General features: G+C 49.2%; 1 protein-coding gene across 3 annotated transcripts in view; it reads right to left on the reverse strand.

Moving 5' to 3' along the window:
* Positions 1–17,653, reverse strand: part of GABBR2 (gamma-aminobutyric acid type B receptor subunit 2) — a 331,181-nt gene that overhangs the window by 186,148 nt on the left and 127,380 nt on the right. For all 3 annotated transcript variants that reach the window (XM_070595867.1, XM_070595866.1, XM_070595868.1), the window contains one exon: positions 11,039–11,209. In XM_070595867.1, the coding sequence (XP_070451968.1) occupies positions 11,039–11,209 (171 nt within the window). The remainder of the gene's footprint in view (positions 1–11,038; positions 11,210–17,653) is intronic.

A 17,653-nucleotide genomic window follows, 5' to 3' on the forward strand; every position in this document is an offset into this window, starting at 1 on the left:
TTCAGATAAAACACTTACCACGTTTTTGGAAACTTACACAAATTGAATTGGTGAATTTGAAGACAATTGTGGAAAAAGAAGGGAGGATTGCATGTTAAATTATATTAGACAGGAATAATATTCAAAATTCTAGCATGCCAATTGCAGAACAGACGGATCAATGGGACAACATTTAAAAGCTCAGTAACAGCCTAAAGCTGGTCTGCCCAACGCAGCGGCTGCGTGTGCTGAGGGCTTGACGTGCCGGCGCCGCATCTCGAAATGATAATATTTTGGATATATTGTCTTAAATAAAATATATTGTTGAAATTAGTTTTACAGATCTCTTTTCAGTTTTTTAAGTGTGGCTACTAGAAAATTTAAAATTACATATGCGGCTTGCAGTATATTTCTGTTATACAGAACCGGGATAATGTAAATTTAAAAAGTAGTATATATTTTCTGAGGATAAAATTTGGCATAGGCATTTTAAATGAGTTGGGAAAAGATGTATTAATTAAATGCTGGAAAAACTATTTAGTGATTATGGGGGCAGGAGAAAGAAAAGTTTCATATTTCAGGCCATATGCTGAAATCCCAGATAAACTGAAAAATGAAGTGAAAAAAAAGACCAGAAGAAAATGTAGGTGAATATTTACAAAAATTCTTGGGATGGGAAGAGCTTGCCAAGCATAAAATTAAAAGTGAGAAAAGTGGTCTTGATAAGTCTGACTATATAAAATATTAAATTTTTCAATATTATTGAATAACATAAAAAAAGTCGAATGTCACATGAAAGACAGAGAGATTTCTTCAACAAATGTGACAAGGGTTGAGATCCTTACTTTATAAAGAGCTCTTATAAATCAGTAAGAAAAAGAATACTCTAACAGGAAAATGTGCCAGCGACATGAACAGCCGATTTACCAAAGGAGAAACAGAAATGAGAAAGATTCTTAATAAAAATGAAATTCAATCTTAGTAGTAATTAAAGAAATGCAAGTTAAAATAGCAATTGCCAAGGATCAAAAGAGAATAATATACAGTGTTGGCAGTGAGCGCTCTCCTATCTCGCTCCGAAACTCGAAATCGGCAGGATGTTTCTGGAGGACAATTTGGCAACACGCTCAAAGGTTCTGCAACGTGCATACGCTATTTCTAGGAACTTATCTTCAGGAAATAATCAGAGACGTTCACACAAAGATACAAGGATGACTTTACTGCATTGTTGTTTGAAATCTGGAAAAACCGGCAACTCTCTTCTCGTTCAATGATGGCAGCGTCTTTGAGTAATTACGGCATAGCCATAGGGGAGAATTTTTTCAACAGCTATTGGAAAAAACAGCGACAGAGAATATACATCCACCTCCTGTTCCAACCCAAATTCCTCAAAACGGCGAAGGTTTATTTTAAGAAAAAAATCTCTAACAGTGCTGGAAAACAAGACGACCATCCATGGACAGAATCTTTGCAGAACGATTGGAATGTAAGAAGAAAGGGGACAGACGTAAGGAGAAACAAGACTGGAGGGAAACAGCCCGAAACACATCAGAGAGGGCTGTGGCAGAGGTGGGGCCGTCCCCAGGGTCACCAGGCCGAGTGGACAGGCCATTCTGAGTCAGGGCGGTGGAGAGTGTCCGCTGGCCTGGGAGAACATCCCCACTGGGCTGCTAAGTTGAAGACGCTGTCTCCATAGTAAGAGCAAGTGTTTGTTTATACTTGAAAAATCTGTCAGGACATATGCCTGTAGATGCCAACAGTGACCTTTCAGTGGGTAGGTTAGAGCCGACTTTTAATTTTCCTGTTTGCTCTTCTGTGTCTTCCAAGTTTTATGCACTGAGTACATGTAAAATTATGGGTAGAAAACAAGAATTGGTATGTTAAAATAAAGAAGCGAAAAATAAAAACAAAGAGAACTTGAAATTTTTATGGAAGAAAGTGAGGACAATCTCATTTTCTTGTGAATTGCTGCAACAACCTCCTGGCTGGTTTCGGACTCTGGTCTGCTCGCCCCAATCTGCGCTCAAGATTGCTACCATCTCTCACTCCCTATTTAAAAACCTGCCGTGGCTCCCTACTGCTGACCGGTGAAGTCCACAGGCAGAGGCCTGCAGGGCCTTCACCCTGCCCTCTCCTCGCAGCCCATCCTCCCACTTCCCCCCTGCACACTGGGTATCCAGCCCCAGCAGACCAGGCGCCGTTTCCTGAAGGTTCCACACACCTTCCAGCTCCTTTGCTCACGTTGCCCTGGTAATACCAAGCCTGGCAGATGGGCCTCGGGGGAACTGCAGCCAGAATGTACCAGAATAGCTCTGGGGACCTACACACTGGAAGATGCACTGCCCTGTCAGCCAAGAAGCCTGGCTGACACAAAGCATGTATCCTACTAAAGTAGGAGGAGGTGTGGAGAGACAGTGCTGAGCTCTGGGATGCGGGATTTAGGAAGATAATAAAAATTAAATGCAGAATCTCGTGGAGAAAATTCCAGGGGACTGCGAGGAGCTGCCCTCGAGACGCGGGTTGGCGGCTCTCCATCTCCACCTCCTCGCTTCCGTGAGGGGATGGCGCGGGGTGGGTGGGGATACCGGCTGGGCCCTCGGCCTCCTCCTCTCCACGGAGGCAGGCACAAACTGGGGTCACTGGCCCCTCCTGGCTGAGAGACCTTGGCGAAGCGACTTCATCCTTCCTAAGTGAGCTCTACAAAACGGAGGTGACTGAGTGTCATCACCTGCACGCAGCAGGCGCCCAGACACAGCAGCAGATGATGTCGTAATTCCATTTCCCACCCCGAAAGGCCTGGTGCAGCAGCTGCTTCACCGGGTGGAGTCGTGCTCTGGGAACCGGGACAGGGGCTGTGAGGGAAGTGGATGGCCAGGCCCCCCCAGACACAGCCAGGATCTCCTCCGGGCCTGCCTCATCTGTGTTCCAGGTGGAGGGGGTATTCCTCTAGCCTCACAGCCCTAGAGAGCCGAGCACGTGGCACTCACCCAGGCGCTCCAGGAGCCCCGGTGCTGGCACCACAGCCCTGCAGCCAAGCACCCCGGCCTCTCTGAGCAGGGCCCAGGGCAGCGCCTGCCTTTCTTTTAAGAGTTTGGGGTGTGTGGTGGGAGGATGCTGGGCCCTGAGGACCTGCCGTGGAGCATCAGGGAGGAAGCACCCACCAGCAAGACCCCTGGTCTTCCTCCCGCACCGAGCACTGTGCACCACGCACGGGCTGCCCTCTCCTCCCTGTTCCAAGTGGAGGAAGCAGCAGCGGGTGGGCTGTCTCTCCCGAGGGCGGAAGCTCTGAACCAGACCAAGGCATCAGCTTGGAGGTCTGCCTTTTCTTCAGAACGCTTAGCCACCGCAGCCACCACTGCACAAAACCCCTGGACGTGCTCCCAGATGTGCAGCACTGCTCCCAGGAGGGCAGGAGCTGTGGGAACTGCAGACCCTGGCCGGGGACAGTTCTCACCCAGGTTGGGTCTTCCCACTCTGCAGGGACAGGCAGGGCAGAGCAACTGCTGGCAGGCTGTCCTTTCCACCGGGGGCACCCACATGAAGGAACGAATGTTGCTTGAACCCTAAAGTCTGCCCCCTGGAGCCTCGGCCTCAGAAGGCTGAAGGCCCATGGGGGCAATTCTTGACCTTGACCTTGAGTCTCTCCCACTGAATATCTGCACTGGGCCAGGGCTTCAAGGAGAAGCCCATTGTCAGTGCTACTGCCACCCCTCCCCACCCACCTCCGTTAAATGCACAGGCAGCCAAGTGGGCTGCATCCACCCCAGCGGTCCCCAAACTTCAGTCCCTCCGGCACCCCTCAGAGGCAATTTCACCTCGTAAATGCACCACCTATGTGCTCGCCTATGTGCGTTTCCCTTCAAACAGTCTCGCTTTTTAAATGAAGCTTCCATCCTACACAGCAACATCGGTGAAGTGCAGTTTTGATGGACTAGCCATCTTTTTTCTCCTGGTACATAATAACGTAAACATACAACTTTTAAAATTGTGCAAAAATCATATCACACAAACATAACACCCCCCCCCAACCCCCCCAAATGCCAAGGAGGCTGCCACCAAGAGCCGCCACAGCGTGGGCAGGAGGGACGCGGAGCGGTCCCTGACGGCTGGTGCACAGGCCGGTCTCTCCCAGAGCTGGAGGCGAGAGCACGGAGGAGGAGAGGAGGGCAGACAGCCAATCGCCGGAAAGCATAAGCAAGTTCTTCAGATACAAGCTGGGGCTGGGGATGGGGCAGGAGGACCATTACGGTTGGAATCTGATCTGTCAGGAGGCCCTCCTGCCTCTTAACGATGAGGATCTGTGGATCTGTGGGCACAGGCGATCCTGCAGCCTGCAGGGAAGCCACGGACAGACCCGCGGGGGCCCCGCCCTTCTCAGAGGAAGTGGGCCCAGGCGCACAGTGGCCTCAGCTGGAGGCTGCCCACTCCTCCACCACAGGGGTTCTCAAACTCCAGCACGCTGGCCACCCCAGAGGGTCTGACTCAGGGGGTCTGGGTGGAGCCCTCGAATCTGCCTTCTAACAAGTTCCCAGGTGACGACACAGATGGAGGACCACACTTTGAGAAATACTGCTCTACAGGACGGGGTCACCTGATCCTGGGAAGAGAGGATTCTGAAGTGTTGACAACTCAGAACGAACATCCCAGGATCACGAAGCAAAGAAAAACCCCTAGGTACAAAACTACACTGCGTGCATTCCCAACGCCCAACACAACGCACACAGAAGCAGCCACGTGGCAGGGCCCTGGTCCCTGCTGGTTCCGGAGGCCAGCCCAGACCTTTCCACTGAGATTTCTAGAAGAAACTCCATCAACAAACAATGTCACATCCAAAAAAAGACCCAGTTAAGAAACGCCAGCATGGTCTGCACTGAGTCCTGTGGGAGTGTGGCTCGCTGACTCTGCCAGCTCCTCCCTTCTTCTGACGGCCCTGTGACTCAGGATAGGGGCTGGGATTTCTTTGCACCCTTCCCACACCCCCTCACCACCCCAGGTGCAGGCAGACTAAGGGCAACAGAGGGGAAATCATTGCACTTGCCCCTAAGAACCTGGCCTAATGAACAGAGATGCATTTGCTGAAATCCTTACTGCACACTCTTGCCAGGCGGCAGGCAGGGTCAGGGGACCGGGAAGTCTGCATGGCTCTGGTCCACAGGGGCTCTCCAGTCCAGCGGTGGTGGTGATGGATGAGGAAGCAGATGGTGTATTACACTGCATTGTGCAAGGAGCTGGTACAGGGACAGGCCGGAGGGGGAGGAGCCCAGAGACACCACTCCTGCTCCAGCCTCCTCCAGGGGAGGAAGGTCGAGCCAGGTGAGGGGGAGGACATCCCGCAGAGAGAAGCCAGAGCGGAGGGGTGGCTGGACCAAAGAAGGAAATAACCGAAGTTGAGATAGAGGAGGAGGACCCAGGGGACGGTGAAGGGTCTCTTGAGCCGTGCGAGGAGCTCATTCCTGCCCAGAGCAGCAGGGAAGGGCTGATGACTAATACGGTCGGCTCCTGGATTAGATACAAGCACGAGGTCCCCCGCCCTGCAGGAGTGTCCCCCAGGCTGCCTTCCATAACGATAAGTGGTTACTCTGGAGGAGGTGACCAGAGACCCCTTTGGTGGGGCAGATGGCGACTTGGCAGGCAGGGAAGGCTTCAAAGGGCAGGCAGGGCCGCCGAGGCCGAGAGGGCAGGGCTCTGACAGGAGGCTCTGCAGATGGTGCCCTTTTGGTCTCGGACACATCAAGGGCCTCGGTGGGTCCCGCCACTTGGGGGAGGCCTCTGGTATGGAAAGGTCAGCCTCAGAACCCCGAGATCACTGGGGACCAGCGACTGGGCAGGGAGTCTCTGCGCCTGCTTGGAGGGAGGGGGAAAGGGGAGCCGTACTCGTGGTGGATATGAAACCCAGCCTCACAGCCGGGCTCCTGAATGGCGGCCAGCCACGGGCTAGGGAACCAGATTCCAGATGACAGTAAGAATGACAGCCACGCCTCGCACGGTGCTCCTCACGAGCCAGGCCCTTCTCTTAGCACTGTAAGTTCCTCAACACATCTAACCCTCACCCTACCCTAAGAGTTAATACTATTATTAACCTCATTTTCAGGATGAAGAAACTGAGGCGCAAAGAGCCTAAGTAATACTCATGGCCACACCTCCGGGAATGGCAGGATCGGGGTCAGTGACTACATCTCCCTAAACCCTCATCACAAATTCTGTGAGTGAGGATGGCTCTTAGAGGTCAACTGGCCCAACTCCCTTACCTTACAGAAGGGGAAACTGAGGCCCAGAGAGACTGGGTAACTTGTCCACGGGTCCTTAGCTGGCTAGTTGCATCACGAATTGGGAACCAGAAGAATAACTTGGTGACGACAGTTTAGTAGACCATGGGGCCTGGAACAGCAGGGAGAGGCCCGAGTACCCTGTTGCCGTCTGCTGGTCCGCCCAGGCCCCCACTCACTGCCTCCCTTCCGTGCCTGGAGTGACCACGTGGATGTCACTGGGCACTCTAGCCTCTCACTTTCTTGCCCCTAATTCCAGGGGCAAGACCTCTACCTCCAACTGCTTTAGCTGTCCACACCCAGCCAGGGCCTGGCCCCTCCATCCGTCCTCCAGCTCTGACGACAGCCTCCCCTCCTTCCAGCTCCCCCACCCCCACACCCTCAAGCTTCTCAGAGACTGCCAGAGCTCCACTTCCTCCAAGCGCACAGGCCACCTGCCTGCCCAGCCCTCTCCATCCCAGGCCCCATGGATCCCCCTCTCAGCAGGACCCTCCATCTTCATTACCACCCCCACCTTTGAAGTGTGGTGGAGCCCCGGTGCTGGGTCAAGGCCATTGTCCAGCTTCTCCATCCTGCTGCACTGTCACCAGGCCTGCTGAGGGCAGTCATGCCTCCATGGGGACCGGGGCCACTCTGAGCACAGGGCTGCTACTATGAGAAGATGTCATTTCTACCCTGATTGCTGAGCCAGTCATGGAGCACATCAGCGTTGGCCACACACAAATCATCCGGAGGGCCTGCAAGGTTCCCTGCCGGGTCATCTCATGAACTGTCCTCGAGGGTGGCCTGGGCATCAGGATTTTTAAAGCTCTCCAGGGAATTCTAAAATGTGCCCTGTGCACACAGGGGAATACTACTCAGCTGTATAAGAAACAAAGCACTGATACACGCCACACGGACGAAACGCAAAAACACTGTGCCAAAAAGAAGCCAGACACAAAAAAGGACATGGTACATAATTCTACTGATAAGAAATTTCCAGAAAGGGCAAAACAAGAGCAAGCAGATGAACCTGGGGCTGGGGTTGGGACCGGCTACAAAGGAGCACAGGAGGCCTTCAGAGCAAGGGGAGTTCTAAGACCGGACTGCGGCGATGGCTGCACAACCAGAGAAATTTACTAACAATAATGAAATGTACACTAACAACAAATGAATTGTACGGTATATAAATTATATCCCAATAAAGCTGTTAAAGTGGGGAAAAAAGCAAAAGTAAAAAAAAAAACCTAGGGTATTTAAATTATATTTTCTACTAAAAAACTATTTCCCCAGTGAGTCTAATGAGCAGCCAGAGTTGAGAACCCAATGCAGGAGGCCGGACACCTATTGACCTGAGGCCATGTCTATTCCTCTCCACCCTCCACAGCCTTCGGCATGTCGCAGGCCATGTTATTACGTTTTGAGTGAATGTATGTGCTGCACTCCTGGGTGTGTCCCCAGAACAGCAGTGCAGAGAATGTCCGTTTACTGAGCACCTGCCATGCACAGGTCTTCGTTTCCGTTTTCTCCTCTAGCCCTCTCACCTCCCAGTGCCTTTGAGGTGGGGTAAATATCCCCATTTACACGAGGGAAACCAGGACCTCACTGAGGGGAAGTGAACTGCCTGGGGCCACACAGCCACAGCGTGGCCAAGCTGGGCTTAGAGGTCAGCCCATCTGGTGCCAAGTCCTTCTTCTGTCGTCTCCTTTACAACTTTGATCCAGAGAGGGCAGGGCTGAGCCCACTCCAGCTTTTCCGTCGCTGTGTTCCTGTGGACCCTTGCCTGTCCTAGCAGCAGCTCTGGATCTGATACATGCAAGTCAACGAGGTGAAGTGGATGGCTGGGGTCACACAGCCACTGCCTGGCACAGCTGGGCCTGGAGATGGCACAGCTGATCCAAGTCTGGAGCAGCTTCTGGGTTACCAGGCACCAGCCTTGAATCTCAGCCACGGGGGCTCGAAGGAGCAACTGGTCCCAAGGTGGGCTGGCCCTCAGCCCTCCACCACTCAGTCCTAATGTAAGCAGCTCAGGGGACGAAGGTTTTCCCCCAGCCCCCTCCAACTCCAGGACTCCTTTCATTTGACATTCCTTCCAGTGCACCGGTCCGGAACAGAAGTGCTTGACGCTGCTGATCGACCAGTTTCATAAAAGGAATCCAGTTTCCTCTGCACTCCCGAAAGCTGTTAGCCCCTGGCGAGCTTCCAGGGCCTGCGCTCCAGCGACGCAGCCCAGACATCGGGAGAGGCACACTGAAGCCCTTGGGCACGGAGAGGAGTCAGCTGGGCTGAGAGACTTCAATCAAGAGGCGTTCTTGCCAGCAGTGCCACCAAGCAAGATCCTGTCCCCAGAAAAGAGGTTTCCCACTGAGAAGCCCTGAAAGACAGCCCAGGGCCCCGAGGCAGCTGTGCGGGATGGAGATGTGGTACCCAACTGTCGATACCTGACCAGCGAGGATGGTGCAGTGGAGAAAACACCGGCCAACAGTCAGAGGGCGGGCTTCCAGTGTCGGCTGGGCTCCTCAGAGGCAGTGCCCTGGCAGGAGGCCAGCCACACTCTGTGAGCCTCAGTTTCCTCATCTGTAAGATGGGAACCATAGGCCCTCCCTACAGGGCAACTGGCTGTGAGAGTGGGGACCTATAAGCACCCAGCCAAGTCAGGGCTGGTCATTCATCCTCTGTAGACCAAGGCTTTCGGGTTTTCAAACCTCTGAGGCCACACGCAGGCAACTCCCATGTGACCACAGGAAGTGATGGAGGGAAAGAGGGAGCCATGGCAAGTCTGGAGTGGGAGTCAGACGCCAGGAGTCAGTCCTGACTTTTCTGTGAACAATCTTTTATGACTTCAGACCGAGGAACTTTGAAACCCTAACTTTGTTCCTTCCCCTCTCTGGGTCTCAGTTTCTCCTTCTGTACAATGCGGAGGTCGGACGAGGGGTCTCAAGGGCCCTTCAGGCTCTGACAGCAAAGACTGTTTTGGAAACAAGCAGGTCCCTCCACACCACAGCAGAGTTCGCTGTTAATGGGGCCGCAGGACTGGCCCTCCCCACCCGCCCCATCAACCTGTGCGACACTCATCTTAGAACACTGGTTGCTGCTGTATAAAGGGCAATCTTCCCGCAAAAGCCTCTTCAGCGTTTGGCAATGAGTCACTCCCACCGGGGGTCAAGCGCCCTTTGTGCCTCTCCCTGGGGGCTGAGGGACAGAGAGGTGGGAAGATGAGGACCAGGCCTGCCTGGAAGAGCTTGCCTAGCTTGGATAACCACAGACGGCGGGGCCAAACACTTCAGCTTTTCAAGCACCTCTGAAAACATCCCTCTCTGCATGAACTTCACAGTTTACAAAGCTCTTTCAAGTCCATGACTCATTTGATTTTGGCAAGAACCCTGCGGGAAAGGCATGGGAAGGGTTATTGTCCCCATTTTACAGGGGCGGAAACCACAGCTCAGAGAAGTGAGGCGATTTCTCCAAGGTCGCACAGCCAACGCATTGAATGGCCTCTCCTCCCCATAGGAGAGCAGGAGCAGAGCGGCAGGAAGGTGAGCACAGAGCTGGAGTGGAACTGGGTGTGACTCCCAGCCCTGCTCTGCCCCGCCTTCCTTGCCACTGGCTCTGCTCTGCCGGGAGGGGCTCGTCCTCTGACTCCTCACTCTGAGCTCCACAGCTGCCTCCACGTCGCCTCCCCACACGCTCACAGGTGCTTCCTCTTGGGCTGCTGTGCACACCTGGAATGTCTGGCCTTGTTGGGAGGCTCCAGCTGTCAAGCGCACACGTGGGAGGAGAGAGGAAAGTAGGAGCCATAAGGAGAGCAGGGCAAAAGACGAGACCATTTTGCACGCATCCGAGTGGGGAAAACTTTAAACATTTGGTAATATCCACTGTAGTAGGGATGTGTGGAAATGGTCTTTTCAAATGCCATTGGTGGAACCAGAAATTAGGACAGCTTTTCTGGAGGTCAGTTTCTCTATTTTAAACGACCCAGTCATTCCACTTCCAGAAATCTACTACAAAGATGCACACTGAGGCAGGAAGGCGTTGGCTGTCATATCAAAAAGCTGTGAACACCCATGGGGGTCTGGTTCAAGAAATTACCATCTCTCCGTCTGACAGAACACTACGGCCCACTAATGAGAACGTGGCCAGTCAAAAGCTCTAAGACCTGCTGTAAATTGAAAAAAGCCAAATCTATAGTATGAAGTCATTTGGGTTTAAACAAATAAATTGAAAAAGCTCTGGGCACATGAACAGTACGCTGAAAGCAGGGGTCATGGGAGAGAATGCGGGTAAAGCCTCCCTTTCACTTCTCTACTGTATAAATTTTGGCATTCTTTTTTGCAAAAAAAAAAAAAAGAACAAAAACCTGAAATCACCATGTATGATGTTTGTAAGCAATTAAAACAAACAAACAAACCCCACCCCATCCACGGGTACACTGGCGTCTGCGTTCCTAGCGCGGCTCCCCCCAGAACTCTCCTCGCAGCACAAGTGCTGCGGGCCCCACATCACGATTTTAGACGCTCACTGCAGCCTCGCGACAACAAAGCTACAGGGCAGCGACAGGACAAGCCACACCGTTTAGCGGAAAGGGAGGGGTTCCCTCCTGAGCCATCCGCGGTGGAGGGTGTCGCCCGTCCCACGCACAGTCGAATTCCTCCGCCCCCAGCCCTATTTTGTCCATGGCAAAACGGCTTTGCTCCTGCTAATAAAAGCAGGCTTCACAGCCCCGCGACATTCCCCAGCCCCGATCAAGCCCGACAGCCCGGTGCCCGGAGACGCCCGCAGCCAGCAGGCGGGTGAGGACGGCCCCGGGGACACACCTCGGAGAACCTCTGCACGTCCTGCGTCAGCGTGCCCACTCGCTTCCAGCGGTAGTGTTTCAGCAGCTTCAGGATGGCGGGGTTCACCGCGTTGTCCGACGGCACCGTCCGAAAGAAATAAGGGTACTTTTTCTTATCAGCCAGGACAGGTGTGGTCGCAGCAAACGAGAGCTGGAAAACACAAGAGAGACACGCTTTCACTGGCGGGCCGCACGGCTGAGCCCTGGGTCCTTCCGAGCGGAAGAGAGACCTTCAGTTCTGACTCGGGGCAGAAACACACGGGGCAAGGTGTTTTTTTAAGGCTTTTCATCGTAAAAAGTAATATGCTATAATTGAAGAGAAGGATTTAAAAAAATGCACAAGGAGAAAGAGGGGAAAAATGGGCCAACAATGTACCCCTCCCCAAAGAACCACTATTAATGTTGTATTCTATTTCTGGTTCTTTGTGCACAGCAATTTTTTTAAAAAAGGTTCTTGAGATCATTCTACATACACAATTGAACTGTTCCGCCCCCCCCCCCACAAGCGTTCAACCATCCTGTTAAAAACTCCTTGTAAGCATTTTAATAGCTGCATAATATTCCAGAATATGAACATATCATAATTTACTGAATCATCTCTAATTTGGGGGCATTTAGACTGTTTCTAATTTGTCATTATTGTCATATTCGTCCACAAGCATCCTTGTGCACAGCATTTTTTTTCTCTCTGTTTCAGGCTATTTCTGTAGGATAGTCTGTGATAGAAAATTTCCCAGATAAAGGATGTGAGCTTTTAAAAACTTGAGAATTATTTCCAAAAAGGATTGTATCAATTTATACACCCACTAGCCAGGTATAATTAGAGGGCCAAGTTCACCACATTTTTGTCAACAGAGGGAAATAAAACATTTTCCTATCTAATTTCATAATGATTTATCACTGAAAACCTGAGTCATATTGCATTGGTTATGTTTGATGTGGAACCCTTTCCACGCGGTTGTTAACCAGCAGTCCGTCCTGTTTTAGAAATTGCTTTCTCATGCCTTTTGTTGATTTTTGAGTGGGATTCTGACGCTTCTCTTGCTGAGTTTAATGAAGACGTCTACATGGATGGCGTTCAAACGCAGGCCATCACCGCTGCCGCCAACACCCCAGATGGTTTGCTCTTATATTTTGTGTGTGTGTATTTTAATTTACACTCAGTAGTCAAATCTGTCCATCTTTCCCTTCATCATTTCCTCTTTTTCTTTTAAGTGCCAGTGAGTTGTTAAATTGAATTCTAATTATCTGCCCTACAAGGCCCAGCTTAAATGTCACCTCTTCCATGACATTTCCTCTGATCTCTGCTTTCCCTTCCCCTCAGCCTTGTCCCCAGAAAGAGGTTAGCACACTTTTTGATCTTTGCAGTGTGATGGTGGGAAAACAGTAGCCTGTAGTTCTAATTTACATTTACCTTATTCTGAGCGAGTTTGAGCACCTCTTCCTAGGTTTAAGAGCCATCTGCAGTTTCTCTCTGGAAACTGTTCACATGCTTTGCCTGTTTGCCAATTTGACTCGTAGCCTTTTTTATCACTTGGTAGAAGTGGTCTTGATATTAAGGAAATTAGCCCTTTGTAATATAAGTTGCTAATTTTTCCCCTAGTTTGTACTTTTTCTTTTGATGTTTCTTATAGTGTATTTTGCCATAGAGAAGATTTTTTTTTAATGTGGTTGAATTTATCAATTTTTTTCTCTTATGTCTTCAAGGTTTTGTGTCATATTTAGAAAGGCCTTTCCCACTCTGAGGTTATAAAAGGATCCCTCTGTGGTTTCTTCTCATCTGTCTGTCATTCCTGCCCCCCCCACCCCCGTTCCTCTCTCCCTCCCTCCCTTCATTCTTTCTTTCCTTCCTTCTTTTGTTTCATTTAAATCTTTGATGCAGAGAGCGCATGGCTGAAGGAAGCTCACTCTTTGCTGCCACCAGCTTTTTCCCCAAACCCTTGCTGTCCCTGTAGCAACTAAAGATCTAACACATCCCAGAGTCCAGTTTCAGCATCCAGGGAAGTACCATCCTGGTACCCGCAGGCCCCTGCTAAGGAGGCTCTGCTGCCTCTCCTGTCACCTGAGAAAACACTCCTTCTTTCCCCCCAAGACTTTGGGAGAGCGGGGCAGTGGCAGTCTTGTCCGTTTTCCTGGTCTGGCTCATAAGGGAGACAGCCTGCGTCCATCAGCAGCCTCAGCAGGTCCCATCTGTAATAGTTGAACACACAGTAGCCCGTCAGCTGTCACCTGAAGCTAGAAAGCACCTATAGGATCCAATTTCTAAGATCCCCACAGAGACAGGGACGTCATCCCAAGACTGGTAAAGGTCACGGGTAGAATGGCTGTTAAACAAAATTCTGGGTAGAATAAGGACCAAAGGGAAGAACCTACAGAGAGCAAAATCTCAGCTGGACACAGTGAGGAACCCTCACATTCAGAGTTGTCCACCCGTGGAAGGCCTGCATCAGAAGTAGTGAGATCCCTGTGTCTGGAGGTGTGCAAATGGAGGCTGGACCGTGACCTAACAAGAACACAGAGTGGCTCCAAGGTGACTGTGAACTCCCCGAAAACTGTACGAAGACGCTTGTGTGGGCGTCTCTGTGCATACAGACGTACATTTTTCCAAAAAAGGATCCATGGCTTCCTCAGATCCATCAGGCCACACGAGGTCGGCACGCCTGCCTGCAGGTGAGATTCAGGCCCCACAGCGAGCGCAAGAAATAGACGCTCCCTACAGCCCCCTCCACCTAGTGTCCGTGATCCTTCTTGCAGGATGAAAGCAACACTTCAAGCCTCCTCCAGTCCCCAGTGCACGAAGGAGCTGTTAGACATGTCGGGAGCAACTATTTCAGGGCCCGGGATGCACATGTGCCATCGCACCCCCCCAAATGCTTATCTACTACAATTTGGAAAATATTAGTCTTCTGATGTGGTTTCTGAGTCACACTCTGGTTCATACTTTCCGTTATTGCCCCATTAGTCCCAGGTCCACAATTAACTGCTGCCCGAACAACCTCATATGTTTGCCCTGTAGGTAATTACGGTGGTCACTGTTCAGTGAATAAATGGCCCATTGTGTTTACAACGGGCTTGGAGTACAATATATGCCTTGGGGCTAAATCATCTTGGGTACAAAATATTAACTGGCAGTGGCATTTTCAGCATCATTTGAGGTCATGCACGCTTTGATTAGATTGCGTTGCCTGGCTGTTCCTCTGGCTTTAGCCTCCTAAAACTTTCTTTCCTGGGCAAGGACCGCAGGGGCCTCGTGGCACTGCTGAACTGGAGGAACCTGAGAAAGCATCTCGCTCTGGGCTTCTCCACCCCGGCTGCACACTAGAGTCACTTGGGGAGATTTTGAAAAATATTGTTGACTTGGACCCACTCCAAACCAACGGAATCAGGATCTCTGGGCATCGAGCCCAGGCATCAGTATTATTTAAAAACTTTCCAGGTGATTATAATGCCCAGTGAGGTTCAGAACCACTAACACAGTTCAACACCCCTAGTTCTGAATAAGCAGACTGAGGCCCAGAAATGGGGAGGTATCGAGATAGCCGCCATAGCCAACGGGAGGTAGAGGCAGGCCTCGAATCAGGTCCAGAGGGCTCTAACACCACTGCTCTTTCTCCCCTTGACCACTGCCCACCTGCCTCCTACGTGCGTGCCAGGCCTTGCTCCCCAGCACCAGCACTCAGCATCTGGGGACACCAGGCCTGTAGCATTAGTACCCTAAGTGGAAGACCCAACCCATCTGGGCTCTCCTGCCTTATTTCGCACAACCAAGTTCATTTCTAAACAGACTGTGTTTGAGGCTCCAACTTAATCCCTAACCAAGAATTTATTTCAAAGAATATGTTTAAATTTATTTTATGGTTTTGCTATCATTTCCAGTTTTATTGCATTGTTTGAGAATTTGGCATGTACAGTGCCTGCTTTTGGAATTTATTGAGATTTTCCTTGTGGCCTATCATACAATAAATTTTTGTAAAAAGTCCCATGGTGGCTGGAAAAGAAGATGCAGTCTCAAGTTGTAAGCTAGAAAATTCTTTATCAGACTTCTTATGCCTAAGAGATATAATCAAACTAATTACATTATAATCATGTGCTTTGTATTTCTGTTTACTCGATCTATCAAAGCTTGAGGGGTTAAATTTTTCTCTATCCTCTCTGACAATTTCTCCATGTATTTCAAGAGTTTTTGCTTTATATGCTTTGGTTTTATGTTATTTTGAGCATAAATGTTCATTAGAATTATATCTTTCTTTTTCAGCAATGTATACCTAGCGTATATAATTTCAGTAATGTATTCCTTGCCCAGTGCAAATAGCGGGCACTTAACAGATAATCATTGAGTGAATTGAGGATTAAAACATTTATCAAGGTAAAATAAACCCCTTTGTCATTTTATTTCTGTTCATTTTATATCTTGCTTGATAGCAATATTGAATTAATTTCTTGCTCGATATTAATATTGAAACCTGTACTTTATTTTTGCTTGAAATTGCCCGCCACAGCTCTGATCTTCCTTTTATTTGTCTTCTATGAAGATTGTCTTTAAGTACATTTCTTGAAAAGAGCACATGAATGGATTTTAAAATGTACGTGCTCGTTGCTGTAATAAATACTTGGTTTTCCATTTCTCATCTTGTTGGCAGTCTTACTCTTTTTTTAATGCTTCCTTTCTCTTGCCTTTGGTACTCAGACTAATTATCTACTCTTCTCCGTTCTGGATATATCAATCTTGCTTCTTGTCTCAACATGCTGGAGTAGCTTTAGATTCTGAAGGGCAAGTGGCCAAAAACTTGCTGAGGATGACCCTCTGTTGCCTTGACACATGGTAGAATTTAGCTGGGTATAAAATTCTTGGGCTAACACTTTTCCCCTTTGAAACTACAAAGTGATGCAGAGGAGAAATCTGGGGCTAATTTAATTGTTGTTCATTTTTAGGTGTCTGGTTGTCTCTGCCTGGATGCCTGAAGAATTTTTTTCATTATTCTTAGAATTCGAAAAACTTGCCAAGATAGATCTGGGTGTGGCACCCACTCCCACTATATATTTATATAGTATTATATATAATATTATATTTATTTTATTCATATATATTCTTGTCTCCCCTCCCGAATGCTTGATTTTCTGTGTGTTGTCTTTTCATTCTCCAATTCCATATCTGTCATATTTTCTTCCATGCTTTCATCTCTTGGTCCTTCTCCTCTGCATTCCACAAGAGCATCTCAATCTATTCCATCTCTTTTATTATAGGGCATGTGCATATCCAGTTTCACTAATGTCTGGTAAGGTGGCGGGATCACCCATAGTCCCAGCAGCAGGGCACAAGGCTTCTCATTTCTGCACACCCTGGCCAGTATTTGGTATTACCTGACTTTCTACTTTTTGCTAATCTTTCAGGGATGAGGTGGCAGCCCTTGACTGCAATGAGGTTGAGTAGCTGCACATTAACAAGTTAGTCATTCATGTTCTTTGTTCTGTGAGTTTGCTGATTGGCTTTTCAGCAGCCTCGATTTGAAGCTTTATTGTCCCTAACATGTTTTTATTATGTTATTGGCATTTTTAGTTTCCTAGGAATTTCTTATGATCACATCTCTTTTCGTCCCATCCTCTTATCTCAGGCTATTTCATAGAGACCATGTTTTTTCTGCATATGATTGAGAATGGCCAACGTCCTTCCAAAATTTTCTTCTTTACTCCACAGTAGATCATTTTCAGAGGTGGTCTCTTCCTCTGCTTCTTCTGGGTGGTGTGCACTTTGATTATATTTGCAGTACTTTTCAAAGGCTCAGTATTAGGTGTTTTCAATGTATTCATCCTCAAAAGCAAGGCAGGTCTTTTCAGACATGGTTTATCAAAAGACACAATATGTCGATTGCCCTTGGCCCTGTTTCCTGTCTATGTACATTATAATTGAACATTTTTCTCAGAAAACTAGAAAACAGTATTTGAGTGCAGTTTTTGGTGTCCACTAGACTCTCACCTTATGCTGTTCTACATTAACGAGGTGACATCTTTACCCTTAGAGCCTGATACTCCAGAGCAACACAGTACATTAAATTCCCATCATGCACTGCTGCCAAGGATTGTCTTTCTTGCTCATTGAACTTTACTTGCAAGGTTTCTGCTTCCCAGAATGCAGTGCACTCCTAGTGTCCTCCTGTCCTCTTCCTATCCAGCTCTTTTTAGGAATTTGTAGCTCTGAATTTAGAAATATAGACAAGAATGAAGAGAAAAAAGCGTCTTGGTTGCTTCAAAGATCAGCACCTGTGAATAGAGGTGTAGCTGTCCAGTTTTCTGATTGGTAAGGCCCTGGGTCTCTAACTCAGTCTATGGGGAGAGAGGGAAAGCCCACCCATTGTTTTTCAGGACGATTGTTATTTTATGAGGCAAGGTTTGAAGCGCCAGGAGGCAAAGTTTAGTAGGATTTTATCAATCCAGTTCCATATCCTTTATAATCAATGACGCTTCCAAACATCTAGAAGGTCAGTGAGTCTCAGAGCCCCTGAAGCTCAGTGGCTCTCTGAAGTAAGAATTAGCGTCCGTTTTACAGCCGAAGCAACCATGGCCCAGAAAGGTGGCGCAGCTGTGCAAGGTCGGCATG

Source organism: Equus przewalskii, chromosome 26 (genome assembly GCF_037783145.1).
Source record: "Equus przewalskii isolate Varuska chromosome 26, EquPr2, whole genome shotgun sequence".
NCBI classification, from domain to species: Eukaryota; Metazoa; Chordata; class Mammalia; order Perissodactyla; family Equidae; genus Equus; species Equus przewalskii.